The sequence below is a fragment of the Piliocolobus tephrosceles genome, chromosome 15, assembly GCF_002776525.5.
Source record: "Piliocolobus tephrosceles isolate RC106 chromosome 15, ASM277652v3, whole genome shotgun sequence".
In the NCBI taxonomy this organism is placed as follows: domain Eukaryota; kingdom Metazoa; phylum Chordata; class Mammalia; order Primates; family Cercopithecidae; genus Piliocolobus; species Piliocolobus tephrosceles.
The window spans coordinates 105414110-105434342 of NC_045448.1; the positions used below are offsets into that span (position 1 = coordinate 105414110).

At 36.6% G+C, this 20233-nt stretch overlaps 1 protein-coding gene across 11 annotated transcripts in view; it reads left to right on the forward strand.

Moving 5' to 3' along the window:
- Positions 1-20233, forward strand: part of TSGA10 (testis specific 10) — a 154971-nt gene that overhangs the window by 72080 nt on the left and 62658 nt on the right. For 10 of the 11 annotated variants that reach the window (XM_023211406.2, XM_023211404.1, XM_023211407.1 and 7 more), the window contains 6 exons: positions 2138-2253; positions 4631-4785; positions 10099-10154; positions 11312-11480; positions 14171-14281; positions 18336-18521. In XM_023211406.2, the coding sequence (XP_023067174.1) occupies positions 2138-2253; positions 4631-4785; positions 10099-10154; positions 11312-11480; positions 14171-14281; positions 18336-18521 (793 nt within the window). The remainder of the gene's footprint in view (positions 1-2137; positions 2254-4630; positions 4786-10098; positions 10155-11311; positions 11481-14170; positions 14282-18335; positions 18522-20233) is intronic. The other variant, XM_023211410.2, reaches the window with a different exon arrangement.

The following is a 20233-nucleotide window of genomic DNA, read 5'->3' on the forward strand; positions in this document are numbered from 1 at the left end:
TTTTTTTTTTTTTTTTGAGACGGAGTCTCGCTCTGTCGCCCAGGCTGAAGTGCAGTGGCCGGATCTCAGCTCACTGCAAGCTCCGCCTCCCGGGTTTACGCCATTCTCCTGCCTCAGCCTCCCGAGTAGCTGGGACTACAGGCGCCCGCCACCTCGCCCGGCTAGTTTTTTGTATTTTTAGTAGAGACGGGGTTTCACCGTGTTAGCCAGGATGGTCTCGATCTCCTGACCTCGTAATCCGCCCGTCTCGGCCTCCCTAAGTGCTGGGATTACAGGCTTGAGCCACCGGGCCCGGCCACTGCTACCATTTTCAAGACACAAAAAGTCTATTACCACAAAAATATCCCTCATACTACTCCGTTATAGTCACCTCTCCTCTTCCCCCACCATGATCCCTAATAATCTGACACTAATCTGTTTTCCAACTCTGTAATTTTGTCATTTCAAGAATGTTACAGGAATAGAATCATAGAGATGTGATTTTCAAGATTTGCTTGCCATTGAGATCCAGCCGAGTATTAAATTTTGCTACTTTTTAATATTGCTGAGTAACATTCCATAGTATGAATGTACCTTAATTTGTTTAGCGATTCACCTGGTGAGGGACATTTTCATTGTTTCCAGGTTATGGAAAATAAGGTAGAGTATATACATTTAATATAATTATTGGTAGGACTCAATTCTCCATGTTAGTTTTTGGGGATGTTTTTCGTTTGTTTCTTTCCTCTGTTTCTCATGTCTCTGTTTTTGTTTTCCTGCCTTTTCATGGATTACTTGACATTTTTTAGAATCCCATTTTTGGTATCTGTAGTATTTTTGAGTGTCTATAGATTTTTCAGTGGTTGCTCTGTGAATTGCCCTTACTTATCACCATCCACTGGTGTCACATTTTATCAGTTTGAATAAAGTATAGAAATCTTGCCTCCTTTTAAGTCCTTTTATCCTCCCCCATTTATAATTGTCTTAGTAGATACAGATTAATACCTCTTTAGTGTTGGATGTCATCTTTTATTAGCTATTATTTTTGTTGAATATTGTCTTTATTCCTCCCTACTGGGATTTTGATTTGGTAAATATTGGACCTTCTTATTCTGTCTTTTACGTCTGTTAACCTTTATTTTGTATTTTTTCATTGTTTTATTTGTGCTCTAATATAGGACCTCTGATCTGTTTTCTTCCCCCAGTTTACCAGTTATCTCTTTGGCAGTGTCTATTCTGTATTTTTAACTTGTCCACTGAGTTTTGTAATCTTTAAACTTTTGATATTAGTTTAACTTTGTGAAGTTCTATTTGGTTCTTTTCCAAATGTGTTGATTTTTTTATATATGCTATTACTTATTTTGTATGTTTGTATTTAAACACATGTATTTCTAAGTTTCTATTTGATAGTGCTGTAGTCTGAAGTTCTTAGGGATCTAATTTAGTTTGTGTGTCTTTTGACTCCCACTAAGGTTGGATTGTTTCTTGGTGTATTTTTAAATTTTGAATTATGAGATCATTTTCCATAGGCTTTTGTCTGGGGTTTAGTTCTGTGCTTGGGTTGAGAGCATGCCTCTGGAGTTTTGTGAGGGGTTCCTGATTATATGACCAATCAGGAACCAAATTTTATTTTGATGTTTTAGATTGAGATTAAGACTCTTTGTTGTTATTATTTTCCTGAGCCTAGCAGCAATTGACAAGGTGTTTTTCTCTAGTTCGACCTTCTCACTGGTGGTCTATCACTCTGTATTTACGTGGGACACCTTAGTTCTATTTCTTGTGTTGCAGACATCTCTATGGCTTCATCTTGTTATCTGAATTAAAACATAAAACCCAAGGCTATTGAGGCAGACAAACCCCAACCATAGCTAACATAATAGTTCCTAATCTGATTGCTCTGATTTGGCATTAGGGGACCTAGGGAAGGTAGTATTACCAAAGTGCTAATAGCAGCTTATGTTGGAATAGTGGATTGAAGATCCCTTCTTACCGTTTATTTTTTAAACTTCCTGGTTTTGTAATGAAAATATTAAAACTGTATAAAAATATTAAGAGGAAATAAGTATATTAGTGTCCTTAAAAGTTTTTAGATTTAAACACACTACAAAATGACAAAACAAAAATTTCAGAATTAGTTTTATTATTAAAATATTTGCAGACTTTTGTATGAAAACACAGAAAAAGATCTTTCTGATACTCAACGACACCTTGCTAAGAAAAAATATGAGCTACAGCTTACTCAGGAGAAAATTATGTGCTTGGATGAAAAAATTGGTGAGTTTTTTTCTCCTGATATTACTGTTAGTTTTTCTTAAGTTTGGTAGCAAAGATATGTTTTCTTCTGTTCAATATAACATAGATAAACTTGGAAACAAGCCCTTAACTAAGTTTATGAATAAAAAATTATAGAAAAAATTCATTTTTTTGACAGCAAAAATTTTTAGATTTAGCACCATAAGTACTTAGTGAAAGTTAAAATGTGTTTATAAACTTATGATAACTTAAATTTGAATTTTTTGTGTAATGTAGCTTGTCCATAGCTGCTGTAATGAAACATAGTATCTATATATTACTTTTGGTGGAAAGTATACATATGGTTAGTTATGTCTATGATATTACTGGCGTTTGTAGAGAAAGTTCCTTTTTTAAAGTCTCCTATTTATGTTTGTTATTAGTGATCAGTATGAAAATATGGTCATAACTTAATCTTATAGGGTAAAATTTTGGTCAGGGCTATAAAAGAGCTTATTTTAAAGTAGAGGAAATATTGTTAACACGCTATTATATAGTTCAAGAATGTCTGGTATAAACAACTAGGTAGGTGGAGATACTATGTATCAAACCAGGAAATATTAAAACAGAAATATAAAAGGTAATATTGAAGGAGAACTCACATTTGGGTATTTTAAGTCCCAATAAAGATCTAAGGTAAGCAGTTGAATATTTAAATTTGTGTCTCAGAAGAGAAAGATACATATTTGGGACACATCAGCATATAAATGATATTTTAAAACCATGAAATTACCTAGGGAAATGTAGAGAATGAGGAGAAGAGGATCCAGGACTGAGTAAGAAGAAGCCAAAGAAGTAGGAAGAAGACCCAGAAGTGAGTGTTATTTTGGAAGACCAGAAAGCAAAGTGTTTTTGAAAGGGGAGGATATGATGAATTGTCAGACACTTTTGAGAAGTGAAATAAGTGAGGCTAAAAAAAAATATTGATTGGATTCGGCACACGGGAAGATTTGGTAACACTAAAAAATAAACGTTTGAATGGAGTGTTGGATGTAGAAGATAGAGTGGGTTGAGGAATAAATGGGAAGTGAAGTCGGGACAGAAAAGCAGTCTCTGAAGAAGTTTGGCTATTAAAGGGTAGAAAGAAAATAGGGTAATAGTTTGAATGGGCTGTTAGGTTGATAATTTTTTTAAGCTAGGAGATACTAGAGTTATTTTAGAGATGTATTGATTGTTTGATTGCCAGTGGGAATGAATCAGGTATCAGGACACACGAAACATGTGGGTTGCCTTAAAGGCGATACTGCCTGCAAAAAGAGACGTGGCGTATTCTCCAGTACTATATAGATCAAGTTTTTGGCATATGACAATATGGTATTATCTCCCTTAGCACTGCTCCTGGATGGACCTCACAGGTATTAACCTAGTAGGGATTAATCTTGAAGTCTGGTCTAACAGAGCTTCCCTTGTAGAGCTCTAGACCAGTGGTTCTCAAACTTTCATCCGTGTCAGAACCTTGAGAACTAATAAAGATCATTGGAGCCAGCCTCCTTGAAGTAGGCTAGGACCAGATCTTTTGTGTCTCTATCAGTTTCTGTAGGTAAATCTAATACCTTAGAACCCCTACTCTAGACGAGTGGTTCTCAATCCTTATTATACATTAGAATCACTGGGGAAAGAAGGAGTTTCTGAAACATAAATTGCTGTGCCCACCTCCAGAATTTCTGTTTCAGTAGGTCTGGAGCAGAGGCCTAAGAATGTACATTTCCCAGGTGATGCTGATGGTGCTGGTTGAGAAACCACAGTTGGAAAACTATTCTTCTATACCAATCATTCAGGCCTTCAACACTGACACTGGCTTGCAAGAGTTCTCACAAATTGAATCATACTTCCTGGGATGTTTTTTTTTTTTTTCCTAGGAATTTTTATAACACTATTTTAGAAATATCAGAATATTAGAAGACATTTTATTTTAAAGACTTAATTGAATATTTTATTAAGATTTGTTACTTTCCAACTTTTTATACAACAGTGATTCTAGGCTAGCGGGAGGGGAGGGGAAACTAGAGGGGAGAAATGCCACAGATTGTTTGGTATTCCACTTACTTCATCCACCCGCTCTCTCTTTTCCCATCATACATGTAAGTCTACTTTGAGAACTTGCAATATAGAGCTTTCCTTAACTATTCTAATTCATTGGTATTGTGCTTTTGTGTTTATGCATCATTTAGAGTTTTGTAATTCACTGTAGTTTTTAATCAAAAAAGCATTTTTTTTAATTTGGGATATAGCACTCATTGTTAGTAATTGAATATAATACATTAGAAGTAAGGAGAACTTCAAAAAGGACGATAATCTGCTTGAAATAGAAAAAAATTATTTTGATTAAAAAACAACACTTTTATGATTGCATATTTAGATAATTTTACGAGGCAAAATATTGCACAGCGAGAAGAAATCAGTATTCTTGGTGGAACCCTCAATGATCTGGCTAAAGAAAAGGAATGCCTGCAAGCATGTTTGGATAAAAAATCTGAGAATATCGCATCCCTTGGAGAGAGTTTGGCAATGAAAGTATGTTCTGAGAACTGTGGTTTATAAGGAATGTTTAAATGAAATGTTAAACTATGGTTTAAAAACTAGAATCTGAATAAAATATTCTAATTTTCTCAAATTTTCTTTTTCTAGAGAGTTGAAACTTCAAAATCTGACTTTGAAATATTTTAAGATAGTCTTAGGAAGCATGTGTACAAATCCAGTAGTTAATATTTTAAGTTGATTTTTCTATCATGAATTAGTAATTAACATTAACTGACAAGAACTAATTCAGATATCAAAATATAAAGCATGGCAATAAAGTAGTGAGACTAATTTCTTCTTAAAAGCATATATTCAGGTAGTTACCCATTGTAATAGTGTTTAGAACTAGGAGAACTTTTCTTTCTTTCTTTTTTTTTTTTTTTTTGAGACGGAGTCTCGCTCTGTCGCCCGGGCTGGAGTGCAGTGGCCGGATCTCAGCTCACTGCAAGCTCTGCCTCCCGGGTTTAAGCCATTCTCCTGCCTCAGCCTCCTGAGTAGCTGGGACTACAGGTGCCCGCCACCTCGCCCGGCTAGTTTTTTTGTATTTTTTTTTTTTAGTAGAGACGGGGTTTCACCGTGTTAGCCAGGATGATCTCGATCTCCTGACCTCATGATCCGCCTGTCTCGGCCTCCCAAAGTGTTGGGATTACAGGTGTGAGCCACCGCGCCGGGCCCTAGGAGCACATTTTTACATCATCCTCAGGCTTTGATGATAGGTCACGTAGGGCTGGTGAATAAAGCTGGATGATAACCTCCATCCCACATTTTTGTTGTTGAAAAAAGATGTTGCCGGCTGCGAGCAGGCCGGGCGCGGTGGCTCACGCCTGTAATCCCAGCACTTTGGGAGGCCGAGGCGGGCAGATCATGAGGTCATGAGATCGAGACCATGCTGGCTAACACGGTGAAACCCCGTCTCCACTAAAAATACAAAAAAAAATTAGCCAGGCGAGGTGGCGGCGCCTGTAGTTCCAACTACTCGGGAGGCTGAGGCAGGAGAATGGTGTGAACCCAGAAGGCGGAGCTTGCAGTGAGCCGAGATCGCGCCTCTGCACTCCAGCCTGGGCGATGAGCGAGACTCCGTCTCAAAAAAAAAAAAAAAAAGAAAGAAAGAAAGAAACTGAGGATGAGGCCGGGCATAGTGGCACACGCCTGTAGTCTCAGCTACTTGGGAGGCTGAGGCAGGAGTATCACTTGAGCCTGGGAGGTGGACGTTGCAGTGAGCCTAGTTCGTGCGGTCCTACTCCAGCCTGCATAACAGAGCAAGACTCTGTTTCAAAAAAAAAAAAAAGCAAAGTGAATGGTCTGCTTTCTCAAAGCCTCTAGTGTAATAAGGAGAGAGAGAAAGGTACTGTTATGGTAGAATGTATTAAGTGCCGTAATGACATATGCACAATGTGTTGTTGGAGTTGGGCAAAAACACACCTGATTCAGCCTGGGAATTGGGTTAAGGGAGGAGGAAGGTCTGGAAGAACCTTCCTTTAAGTAAGTGATGGTGCCTGGACTACCCTGAAAAATGACTAGAAAGTAGTCAGGAGAATATTCAGGGGAAGAAGACAATGAGAAAGGGTGATCCAGACCGGTTGAACAGCTTAAGTGAGAGTCCAGTGGCTTTCATGAGAGAATTTCATGAGACTTCCTGATAGTTTTCCCTGGCCAGAGAACAGGTTGTAGAGAGATACATATGGCAGGGCAAAGAAAAGATGGGATAGGCATACAGTCTCTTCTCTGCTATGATGCTAATTGCAGCCTTACAGTGCATGTATATGTGTGTGTGTATATATATGTATATATCCCGTCTCTTCATATATCTATATAGATATATGATCTGTATATATAGATTTGGATATATGAAAAGATATATATGAAAAGATGGGATATAGATATATGAAGAGATGCGATAGATAAGGAAAAATCATAAAAGTACATGTGGTGTTTAGTGTGAGCTCTGTCATCGTGGATATGGAGGGTCACTGAAATAATGATAATGAAATGTTACAGTTAGGTATTTATTTTATAACAAATATTCTGGCATCTTAAAATTTATATGAGAGGTGGATTATAGGGAAATGAGAATAGTGACAGGGACACTAGTTAAGAAAACAGTGTTAAGACCTATATTAGAATAGTAGGAGTATCAGTGAAAGAAATAGGTCTCTTAAGGAAGTAAAATTAACAAGGTGTGATTTCTGGCTTAAGAATCACATGGATAATTCCTATGTATGAAGGAAGAAACAGGAACTAGAACAGGCTTACAAAGGAAAGTTATTGACATGTTGAGTTTGAATTGTCTTTGGGATATGTAGGTGAAATGTTGAAATATTCAAAGGCTCTTGGATTTTTAGGTTTGGAGAAAAATTTAAAGTTAATAGATTGGGAATCATGGACATAATTGAGGTCATCAAAGGACATGAGATGGTAACTGACTCGTCTTTGAAATGTTAGGTTTCTTTAGGTGGAATTTTGCTTCTCTTTATATTCAAAACATTTCTGAATATTTAAGCATGATTTCCTTTCAAAACACATTTAGAAACAAAATTCTTCACATCTTTCAAAATCTCATTTTCTTGTGCTATATCTAATATTTCACATTTCTTCCATTCTGCTAACTGTACCAGTGTTATATTTCTTTCACAAACAATATTGAGTTACAAGTCTACTTCAAACTCAAGAACTTTGTATAAGATTTTATGAAAGTAAACACATCCATCCTCTCTAGGGAAACTATCTTGTAAGGTAGTGTTAGGCAATCAAAAGAGGAAATGTTCTCTGCAATGATACCTCAGAGCTGAACTAACAAAGGCCACTCAGTGAAAACCAATACTGTTCATATGGAGATTACAGAAATAAATTAGCATGGAAAAGTCTACATTATAGTGAATAAAGTGATTTTTTTTCTGGTATTCATGGTTTAAAAAAAATGTTTTACTACTTGCTACCAATTAAAGTTAGAAAACTCAATAGCAACTTCATAGATTTTTGGTCAAGAAAAGCCAGAATTATTTGAATAATGTTATAGTTTGTTTATTTTTTCTAAATATACTTAGCACCATCCTGTCCAGACTGAATTTTGACAGTTAACATGAATCTACGTCCCTAGTTGGACAACATATGAGGTTGAATAAGGAATATTAAATATCATTTAAAAAAATTGTTAAACGTTGAAGTTGTACAAGGAATACGTCTTAGAACATACTGAAGTTGTACAAGGAATGATAGTACACGTGAGAAATGGTGGCGTTAAGGTCATATTAAGAGAAAAATAGGCTAAGAGGATATATTATTGGATTTAACCCAGAAATTTTGTTGCCCTGGATACTTTACAATGTTTCTAGATAATCTTTTTTTTTTTTTTTTTTAAGATGCACTTATACTGATAAAGCGAAGCCCTTTTTAGGCTTATCAAACATATTTTAAGGTTAATCAAGAAAGGACTTTTTTTTTTTTGAGACAGAGTCTCTGTCGCCTAGGCTGGAGTACAGTGACACAATCTTGTCTCACTACAACCCTTGCCTCCCGAGTTCAAGCGATTCTCCTGCCTCGGTCTCCTGAGTAACTGGGATTATAGGCACCCACCACCACACCCGGCTAATTTTTGTATTTTCAGTAGAGACGGGGTTTCACCACGTTGGTCAGGCTGGTCTCGAACTCCTGACCTCATGTTCCGCCTGCCTCACCCTCTCAAAGTGCTGGGATTACAGGCGTGAGCCACTGCACTCGGCCTCAAGTAAGAACTTTCAAAAGTACTAGTTCAACTAGCTTTTCAGAATTTGTTTTAGAAATGTATTAAATTATATTTCAAAAATGTGTAAACATTCCATTTTAAGGAGTATTTTGTCTTTTAGTTTTTCCTTCATTGGCTTGTCCTTCTTGAAGGGGTTTAACTTTTTTTTTTTAAATGCATATTTTAACAACACACCAGTATCCATTACTGCCAGATGTGGAATCTGTACCATTCCATGAGAAAACAGAATGGGAAACTGTAGCTAAAAACACCCTAGAGGAGAGCACATGAATAAGGGAAGATAGTATGCACACATACACACCCAAGTGTGTGCAACGCTAACGCTAAAGAAACGGGAACAGCCAGGCGCAGTGGCTCATGCCTGTAATCCCAGCACTTTGGGAGACCGATGCAGGTGGATCCACTTGAAGTCAGGAGTTTGAGACCAGCCTGGCCAACATAGTGAAACCCCGTCTCTACTAAGAATACAAAAGTTGGCTGGGCATGGTGGCGCATGCCTGTAATCCCAGCTTCTCAGGAGACTGAGGCAGGAGAATCACTTGAACCCGGGAGGCAGAGGTTGCAGTGAGCTGAGATCGCGCCCTTGCACTCCAGCCTGGGCACCAAGAGCAAAACTCCATCTCAATTAAAAAAAAAAAAAAAAAAGGAAACAGGAACAGAATTGGTTGGAAAATACAGGTTTGAGTTTTTAAAAATCTTTTTACTTGGTTACTTAAGATTTGAAAATTCAAAGGGCAAGGTGAAATCCAGTTATTACTTAGTGAAATAACTTTCTTACTTTTTTAGGGCTAATGTTAGCTCTAAGTATCTGTTTATAGTTGGACTAGTTCAGGGTCAATGGAAGTTTTAAAAAGAGGTGTGGGAATGGTATTAAAGGCATTAAGATATTCAAATCCATCTCTGCCTTGACTGACTCTGCTACTTCTACTCCCTCACCATGCCTTTAAAAAAGGAAAATATAGTTTATTTTTCTTACCTTTGCTCTAGGCCTAATGCTTACCTCATTATTAGCTCACACCTAAATATCAGTAGTATACCTCTATACGTAATTGGATTGGAACAGCTTTTTGAAGATTTTGTTGCTGGCTAATATAAATAATAAACTTAATCAAAATTATTCTTAAATACTAAATTTAGGTATACATGATTGGCTTCTCTGGGTTTTATAACATAAAAATGCGATCAAGAGAACCAGTTCTAATCCCACTATAAAATGCCAATACTCCAATGCCAAACCATTGGTTTGCCTCCAAAACAGGTGGTTATAGGGTGTTCTTGTGTTCCTGGGTGACTGCACAAACTATCTTTTAACAAAGAATTTGATATACTGATCTCATATAATTACACCTAAGTATAGCCTTTAATGAACATAATCTATTTTTACCCCGTGCAAATATTCACGTTGATATACTAGACTTTAAAGTATGGAAAAGAATAGGACATACATGTTTTTAAAACCAAATGGAAACCTAAAGGGAAGGGGAAATTTTCTTTTTGTTCATTCAATTTTAACAGAAATAACAGCTTAAGATTTTTTTTATTTAATACTTATATTATTTTTCAAGGAAAAGACCATTTCAGGCATGAAGAATATCATTGCTGAGATGGAACAGGCATCAAGGTAAATCAGTCATTCAACAAATATTGGAGCACTTACTGGGGGGCCAAGTACCATGTTAGGTACAAAGATAGTAAGAAACAAGGGGCTTAGTGATACATGTAAGGTGCTAACTCTCATCAGAGGAGGTCTAAGTCTGTCTAGGGAACTAAAAGAGGGGATGGTGTTTGCCAAGTAAAGTAAGGGGAAGGGAAGGGCATTCAAAGTAGAAAGAATAGCAAAGAACCACAGATCACGTACGCAAGCCTCTTGTCCTACAAGTGGGTTGAGTGTTGTTGAACACTCAGTTCTCATTTCCTAGAGCGTAGGGGGAGAAGTGAAGGGACGAGGCTAAATAGGCAGGCAGAGGCTTGTGTTACAGACAAAAGAGTATTGATTATATTCTTGGGGCAATAAGAAATCATTAAAGAATTCTGAGGAGATTTTTGTGTTAGAAAGATACCCAAGCAGAAGAGGTGATGATAAATTGGGGTTTAAGAGTTGTGGGACAGAAAGAGTGAAGTGCTTTTATATGAAGGAGAGACACTAGGAAAATGCCAAGTTTCTGGCCAGGGATGAATACTGAACATGAAGAAAGTATGAGGAGAAAAAATGATTTTACCTCTGAATTTGAAGAACCTTTGGGACCTTATTGTAGACATGTCTAGTAAGCAGTTAAATATAAGTCTGGGGTATAACAGAGGGGCTAAAGCTGGAGATAATTATTTTGGAGTCATTGGGTATAGATGGGGTTGGGAACCATGGATATGAATAGAGTTTCTCTGAGAGAAAGGCTAGGGTGAGAATAATTGAGAGGCTAAGGCTTGAGCCCTGAAAAGCATTAATTTTTAAGCGGGCAGGGGAAGAGGAACCTGTAAAGGAGAATAAGCCGGAACAGAGGTATGATGAAAGCCTTCCTATTACTTGATGTCAGAAGTTTTGAAATATTTGGCAAATCATTGACTATTTTGTATACTTAGTATCCTTTTCATAGTGAAATGATGGCAACATTGAGAAACTCTAATGCACTGTCTTTGCAGTATTTATTCCTATAAATTCAAATGTGTTTAAAATCTCTTCAAATGTTTTCCTGTTAACTGTCCATCTTCTGTCTTGTGAGAATTTGTTGCTTTGTTTCAGTAAAATGTCTCTTCTTATGTACTCTTTGATTTGTGGAATAGACAGTCTACTGAGGCCCTAATTATGTGTGAACAAGACATTTCCAGAATGCGTCGGCAATTGGATGAGACAAATGATGAGCTGGCCCAGATCGCCAGGGAAAGAGATATCTTGGCTCATGACAATGACAATCTCCAAGAACAGTTTGCTAAAGCTAAACAAGAAAACCAGGTACACTTGTTCCTAGAATCATTTTCTCCAAGAAAAAAAAAATATACATTTCTTGTGAGGAACAGCCCTCATTTCATTTTACAGAAGAGCTCAGATACTGAAACTAGCCTTTTTTTTTTTTTTTAAATAACAAAATAGGCCACATAATTTTTAAATGGAATTCTCAAACACAAAGGGTTAAATATTAAAGAAAAGAGAGAACAGGGCTGTGTTTGTATTAAATCTTAGTACTTCCTTACTGAAGGATAAATATTTGAATAATCAACAAATGAGAATTAAAATCTTGAGAACCCTTAAAGAATAGGTTTTCTTAAAAAATAGACTACGTATAATTCTGTTTTAAGTATGAATATGTGGACTGTCCCTTGTTTTTTGGTCCTCATTAGTACTGTGATTCTTTTTAGGAAAGTTCCTCTTACTCTTTCTTCCTAAGGCAATATATTTAAGTCTAATCTGCAGTTCTCATTTCCAATAACATTTATTTTAACTTGAACATTTAAAAATCCTATTTGGGAAATTTCTTCCCTTCTCAAAATTTTTAAGACCAAATGATTTCCCCCACTTTGATACCACTTTCAGTGTGTTTAGTTTACACCCTGAAAGTCTGTATTCGTTAACTGTTAAAGATTATTAATTTACTTAAACAGCTATAAAGATGTAATACTTTGTTAATCATAAAAAATTATCTGAAATGTTAAAGTGTTTCTTTTAAAGTTAATGAATAATAGGATCCTGGAACAGAAACAGGACATTATGTAAAAAAGGAAGGAAATCTGAATAAATTATGGACTTTAGATAATGTATGAATATTGGTTTATTAATTGTGACATATGTACCATACTAATGTAAAATGTTAACAACAGAGGTGCTCTTTATACTGTCTTCACAACTTTTTTGTAAATCTAAAACTATTCTAAAAGTTTATTAAAAAAATTAATGAATAGCAATAAAAACCAAAAGATGAAAATTTATAAGGTCTGCCTTTGTGTACTCTTTACAGCTACAGCATATGGGCTAAAGGTGGATATATCTTATTTATGAAAACCTAGAAATTTAGTTTCTATTTTTTTGATTGGTTTAGAATAGAAGCTTATTGTAGAAAGCCTTTTTTTCTAAACAAAAAGTTAAAAGAGTTTTAAAAAGCCCCCATGTTTTTAACACCCAGTTAGTCACTGTTACATTTGACATATTTTTTTTATTGCTATTCAGTGCACTTACAAGTTTTAACACTATTTTTATACACACTTTCTATTGTAGTGGGATAAAATCACCTATCATTTTATATCATGCGTTTTTCTACATGAAGAGGTAGTAGAGCCGAGTAAGGTTCACATGGGTTGAATCTCGCTCTCTGCGTGTGATCATGTGAACCAACTTCTCTGAGTCTCTGTCGCATCTGTACAAACGGATAGTAAGTGAGACTATACCTGGAAAGCACTTACTGTACTGTCCAGTATATCACTCAATAAATATGTCATAGCTATTATTAGCTTACTATAATATTGTAAGCATTTTCCTGCCTTGTTCAAACTTCGTAAACATTTTTTATAATCAGAAGAAAACTGTTGTCATAACAATTTACATATGTTCAAAAGTAGTTTTCTCCTGCGTTATGGTCATAGGCCCAAGGTAGAAGAGAAGTGTCTCTGTGGACCACAGGTTAAGAACCTGTATTGTAGAAGACTAGAAAGTGGAAACTAAAAAGTTTTATCCTTGATACCACAATTTTTAACAAATTGGGATAATGAGGTATTTTTGTGTTTTAGCATGATTTTTTTTCATTTAACATAGGCAAATATTTCCCTGTATTATTAAAAATCATTCCAAATGTTTCTCATAGGTATGTAATATTCTATTACGTGGTTATGCCACTATGTAGATATACTGTTATTTACTGCATGATTCACTTAATGTGAATAAATATTGTCACAATAACAAATAATGCCCTAATGACAGTATCTCATTAAATTTTATTACATTTCATTTCAGACTGAGTCACAGATTATGAGGTTTCTTTTTAATTATTATTTATTTGTTTGTAGAGTTGGGTTCCCACTCTGCTGTTCAGGCTGGTCTCAAACTCTTAGGCTCAAGTGATCCTCCCGAAGTGCCAGGATTACAGGAATGAGCCACCACACCCAGTTGAGCTTTCTTTTTTAAATTAAAAAAAAATGTAAATAGACATTTTCAAATATAATGAATCCCCATGTGCCATCTCTCAACTTCAACAATAATCAACATATTTGTCTTTCTTGTTTTTATGAGCGTTTAAAAATTGTCTCTTGATACATCACCAGATACGTGATCACAGATTTGCTCTCTGCAAATCTACATTTACTCCAGCAGTACGTGGAAATGCCCATTCTTTGCCGTAGCTGAACAGCTTTAAATCTGTGTTAATTTGATAAGCACATAGTAATGCATTGTTTTAGTTAAGCTTATCTTCGGTTGCTGGTAAAATTTAGTTTTTTTCAGGTCTTATCTACTTATGCTTCCCTTTGTGAATTGCCTGTTTGGGTCATTTGCCCACTTGCTATTGGGCTCATGTGTTTTCTGTTTTTATATGAGTTTATATATTAGATATGTTAATTTTATTTGTTCCAAGTGTTTAAAATTTTGTTTATGATATTTTTGAGATATAGAAATTTTTTGCTTTTTGTAGTCAAATGTACCTATCTTTTTTCACATAGGCACTGTCCAAAAAATTGAATGACACGCATAATGAACTTAATGACATAAAACAGAAGGTTCAAGATACGAATCTGGAGGTTAACAAGCTGAAGAACATATTAAAGTCTGAAGTATGTGTTTTTTTTTCTTTTTGCTCATGATACTTAGTTTTCACTGAGTTAATTTAGAATTGAGTGTACTCAGAGGGATGGGTGAACCAAAGCTTTCTTCAACACATGGTAGATTTTAGTTTTGACAATGATGGGTTAACTACATATTTAGAATATTCAGAACGATGCCTTGAGAATATGCCCCTTTTGTTTTGCAACTCTGCCACTCTAGACAAGCAGAATCTTCCTAACCGGATGATGGACGAAGGGCCAGAATCAACTTGACCTCACTTACAGTGTAATTGAAAGTGGTGGGTTTTCCAATTACAGACCTCTGACAAAAGAGGTTCCACCTGATTATGTAGCAGATCAGAATTGATTACCCTGTTATAGGGCCATCTGTTTTTTTAGGACCACAGAGCAGATGGTTCTCCTCACACTTCTGTTAGCAGTCATTTGGCCAGGCACAGGTATGTGACATCAGATGACTCCAATAAGTGTGGTTCATGTGTGGCAACTCAGGAATAAACAGGCAGCTTTACTGAGGATTTTAAATATGTCTATTAGTTAAAATATTATCTAAAATTGAGGGAGGATGTTCCCATTAATGGTTTGAGTGGTATGTAGGTAACACTATACCTATTATAATAATCAATCCACCTACACTATTTTATCATTTCATATCAGTCCACAAACACATCTTGAACATTTATTTATGGTATGCATAGTACTGTTAAGGGCTTTGAGACAGAAGACAGTCTAAGGATTCCTAAATTGCAATCCTTGCTTTCAGACAGCAAGCAGCCTGTGTAGGAAAAGCACGTGGTTTCCTACACATCTTGATTTTAAGGTTCCAGCAATGTAATACCATAAATGAACAGAAGGCTTTTTATTTATGCAGGCTACTCAACCTCTCTGATTCTTCCCCTCTGTAATCAGGAAGAACACCCAAGTAAGTGAGATAATTTAAAACACCTAGCACAGTGAGCCATCTGAATCTATTCTGAAATAGGGTAGAAATAAATGAATGAATATCCAGAGCAACATTTTTTTTTTTTTTGAAACAGGCTCACCGTGTTGCCAGGCTGGAGTGCAGTGGTGCAATCTCGGCTCACTGCAACCTTTGCCTCCCAGGTTCAAGCAATTCTTCTGCCTCCTGAGTAACTGGGATTACAGCTAATTTTGCATTTTTAGTAGAGACAGGGGTTTCGCCATGTTAGCCAGTCCAGTCTCGAACTCCTGACCTGAAGTGATCCACCTGTCTCGGCCTCCCAAAGTGCTGGGATTACAGGCATGAGCCACAGCACCCAGCCCAGAGCAACATTTAACATAGTAAGCTTTCAGCCAGTGTTAAACACTTCCCTTTGTCTCTCTAGTCTGTTAGTAACATTACCTGAAATTCCACCATTAGGGATTAGAACTTTTAGATTCTAGAATTATATTTTCAGACATCACACATCAAGCTTCTTATGCTCAAGTGATCCTCCCACCTTGGCCTTCCAAAGTGCTGGGGATTTTAGCATCCTAGTATGAATTTGTTTATGAGATTGCATAACACTGGATGGATACAGGCCCTGAGAGAATGAACCACAAATCCATTTTGATAGGGATAGAGCATCAAGAAGTATGGAGTACTTCATTCATTCACTCATTCATGCAGTGTGCTAGGCGCTGGAGTGCCAGAGATGAAAAACGGAGAGGAAACAGAATGACTCCCAGGCAGTGGGCACAACATGAGCAAAGGTGTAGGGGGAAAAGTAGGTCCTGTAGGTAGAGTAGCGTGTACAAGTGGATGATAAAGGAGAGGTAAGAAAGATCTTCTTTGAACCCTATTTTCAGAAGCTTTTGTTAGAACTAAAACATAAAAGTTATTTAAGGATTACCTTGTGGCTCAAGCCTGTAATCCCAGCACTTTGGGAGGCCGAGACGGGCGGATCGCGAGGTCAGGAGATCGAGACCATCCTGGCTAACACGGTGAAACCCCGTCTCTACTAAAAAATACAAAAAACTAGCCGGGCGAGGTGGCGGGCTCCTGTAGTCCCAGCTACTCGGGAGGCTGAGGCAGGAGAATGGCGTAAACCCGGGAGGCGGAGCTTGCAGTGAGCTGAGATCCAGCCACTGCACTCCAGCCTGGGCGACAGAGCCAGACTCTGTCTCAAAAAAAAAAAAAAAAAAAAAGGAAAGAGGATTACCTTTTAGGAAGTTTATTTTGAAAATGTCAAGAATAAACCAGAAGGGTAACAAAATTAGAAGTGGAGAGAGCAGTTAGAAGAGGTTGTAACCGTAATTTAGGCAAGAAATGCAAGGGATTCCAGCTGAGGCCTATGGAGTGTTGCAGTGAGACTTGTGGGTGGCCATGGGGAGCTGTGGATACAGGGGAGGCACCATATTGAAGTAAAGAGATCCTGAAAGCAGGAAATAGAGAATCCCAAAGAACAGTTTCATTTTCTTTATAGTGTTGCCTCTCAGGCTCCACACTTCTCTGGCCTCTATGGGAGGATATGGAAAAGGGTAAAATATGCTTTCTGCTTGCCAAGAAGGAGGGAGCACTGGGTGGTTGGAGGACAGGAGAGACATTCTGTGGAATCCCTTTTCACTTTGAACAATGTACTACCTGGTCACAGAACTAAATTTAATATAAAAATGGTTCCTATTTTAGAGAAATACAAGGTGTTATTGGGGAGGCTTTACATCCACACCTAACAACACAAAGCTCCAAGGCAGTTTTAAGTGAATGACATAGACAGTAAGTACTGCACAAAAAGAGGGTAAAAATCGATGTAAATAAAATTCGTTTAAGTATATTGTACAAGCACCCTCCAAGTACATACTCTGTACACAACTATTATTGTTAGTACAATCATGGAAAACACGTATCAGGTTCCTACTGACACATTCAGAGTATCTGAATCTTGAAAGCCAATAAGGTAGTTTCGTATTTTGTTGACTGACACAGACTTGGCAAAGATCTTTCACGTTAGAGGCCACAAGGTGGCAATATTAGCTGAATTTCCACCAGTAATCATAATCGAGAGATGGCTTATCTGATTTGAAAGGAGTATTAATGAGACATTATTTATTGCAATTTGGTCATTTTATTTAGCCCCGGATTTCTGATAGGGACGTGCAATATTTATTAACAGGAGAGAAATATATCTTTTAAATAATTAATTACCAAAATGGCAACTCATTTTTTAGAATGAATTCACCAAACCATAATAAAATGTTTTTTAAAATAGCCTAATAATGATTACTTGGTCAATTATATTGTTTGTGGAGCTGAATTTCTTCCCCTCCTTATTTCCCTACTAGAAATCAGACCCTACTTCAGTTACTTTGCTCATGATAGAATTTTGAAAGTTTAAAAACTCTGGTTCTTATTGTATGCTCAATTTATACATGAATGCATATTTACAACTAGTGTTTATTGGCATAGGTTTGATAGTTTACTTCTGAGCAATTTCAGGAAAGTTACTAGACTGGCAGGGAAAGTTACTAGACTAGCAGCTAAAAGATAATCGTAGAACAGTTCATGATCAAGATAATTAAGGCTGGGGCTATGAATAAAAGGCAGGCACCAGAGAGGAAATTATCAGAAGTTGACACTTAAAATATGCAAGTACTCAGAAGCTCTGTAGCCAGCACAGCCCAGTAAATTGGTCAGGAACAAGGGAATACATCAATACGAAAGGTCAGAGACTCAGAAACCAGACCAGCAAGTAGTCAGTAAGCAGACATATGGGAAAAGCAGGCTGTGGAGGACTTTGAACAAAAGGAAATATAAGAACAAATTCATTCAGGTCTTGAAGAAAAGAGTAACTGACTTAAATTTACTATTTACTAGTGTTCACCGAGTGTCACTCAGGAGCCAGGGCAGATCCTGATTGCACTGTCTTTGTTAATTACAGGATGACCTGTTTTCTAAACTGAGAGTATAGATACATTTCCTCAGGGTTCTAGTATAAATGCTTCTCATGGCAAGTGAATTCCCAACGACTTGGAAAGTAATGTTTAATTTTATCATATGTTGAACATTTTAAATGTTTTAAAGTAATAACTAAAGTTTGCTTTTCAGGAATCTGAGAACCGGCAAATGATGGAACAACTTCGAAAAGCCAATGAAGATGCTGAAAACTGGGAAAGTAAAGCCCGTCAATCAGAGGCAGATAATAATACCCTCAAACTGGAACTTATCACTGCCGAGGCAGAGGGTAACAGATTAAAAGAAAAAGTAGATTCCCTCAACAGAGAGGTTGAGCAAGTAAGTTTGGAAAAATATGCTTATAATATACATCCTGCATTATATTTAAAAGAGTTTTGTTTGGCCTTCCATGAAATAAATGTGTGAACAAACACTAATCAATATAAGAATGTTAACCATTCTCCTTATACTTTTATTCTTCTACAGTCTCTTAACTACCCTACATCCAGAACAATCATTAGCATTTGTTAAAATTAGAAATTATTTCAAACATACAAAAAAAAGTGCAAAAAAGGTAACAAAACATATAAACATATTCCCAGCTCCCACATGTAACATTTTGCCATATTTGCTTCAAATGTCTTCTTATTTAAAGAAATAAAACATTACAGATAAAACTTCTCTCATCCTTTTCCCTCCTACCTCCCTAATTGCTGGTGTGCATAACTTTCCTGTCAGTGTGTCTGACTCCTTTGCGTATGTTTATACTTTTTCTACAATCTTACACCCACAAATAATGTATAATGTTGTTTTGTATGTTTTGGTTTTTATTTAAGTGATAACACACATAGTTGGAGATATTCAATTGCAACTTGCCCTCTTTGCTCAATATTATAATTTTGACACATCTATTTTGACATATATAGTGTACTGTTTTACTCAAACAGTTGCATATATTCATTGTATAAATATTTCCTTTTTAAAATTCATTCCCATATTGAAGGAAATTTAATTTTTTTTTCACTTTTTTCTGTGATAAAACACTGCAAGAAACCTTTTACATTTCTCCTTGACTACATGTTTCCTTGTATTTATGCCTGGAAGTGAATTTTAAAAAGCCATATGCCTGGAATAGATCCAAGATGTGTGCAATTTCAGCTCTTCTCTAAGTTCTTGTCGAATCGCTCTCTAAAGTGTCATTCTGCCATTAGAAATCATGAGTTATTTTCTCAAATACGAATCAATACTTGATATTGTCAGACAATTTTTTTCCATACTTTTTGTCTTGTGCTTCCTTGATTACAAGTAAAATTGAAGACCTTTTCATGTTTCCTAGCCATTTAGGATTCTTCCTCTATGAACGTTTTCTTGAATTTCTCTGGAATGAAATTTTGGTAAACTTTGTCCATTTTTCTGTTGGGTAGCTTTTTGGGGTAACTTATCTTTTTCATATTGATTGATTGATTTTTTTTTTTTTTTTTTTGAGATGAAGTCTCGCTCTGTCACCAGGCTGGAGTGCGGTGGCCATCTCGGCTCACTGCAAGCTCCGCCTCCCGGGTTCAAGTGATTCTCCTGCCTCAGCCTCCCGAGTAGCTGGGACTACAGGCATGCATCCCCCTGCCCAGCTAGGTTTTTTTTTTTTTTTGTATGTTTAGTAAAGATGGGGGTTCACCATGCTGGCCAGGATGGTCTCGATTTCTTGACCTCGTGATCCGCCCACCTCGGCCTCCCAAAGGGCTGGGATCACAGGCATGAGCCACCACGCTCTGCCTTCATATTGATTTTTAACAGAATTCTCTATCTATTAAAGATATTACAATTATCTTGTCCTTGTCTGTGGTTTGTCTTTTCACCTCCCTTGCAGTATAAACAGGCATGTTAAGTTCTGATATACTCAGAATTATTATCAATCTTTTCCAATATAGTTTATAATTTTATGTCTTCTTTAAGAAATCCTATACAGTCCCGAGGCCAGAGAGATACTTTCTATATTTTCATTTAAAAGTTCTTCTAGGCCAGGTGCAGTGGCTCACCCCTGTAATCCCAACACT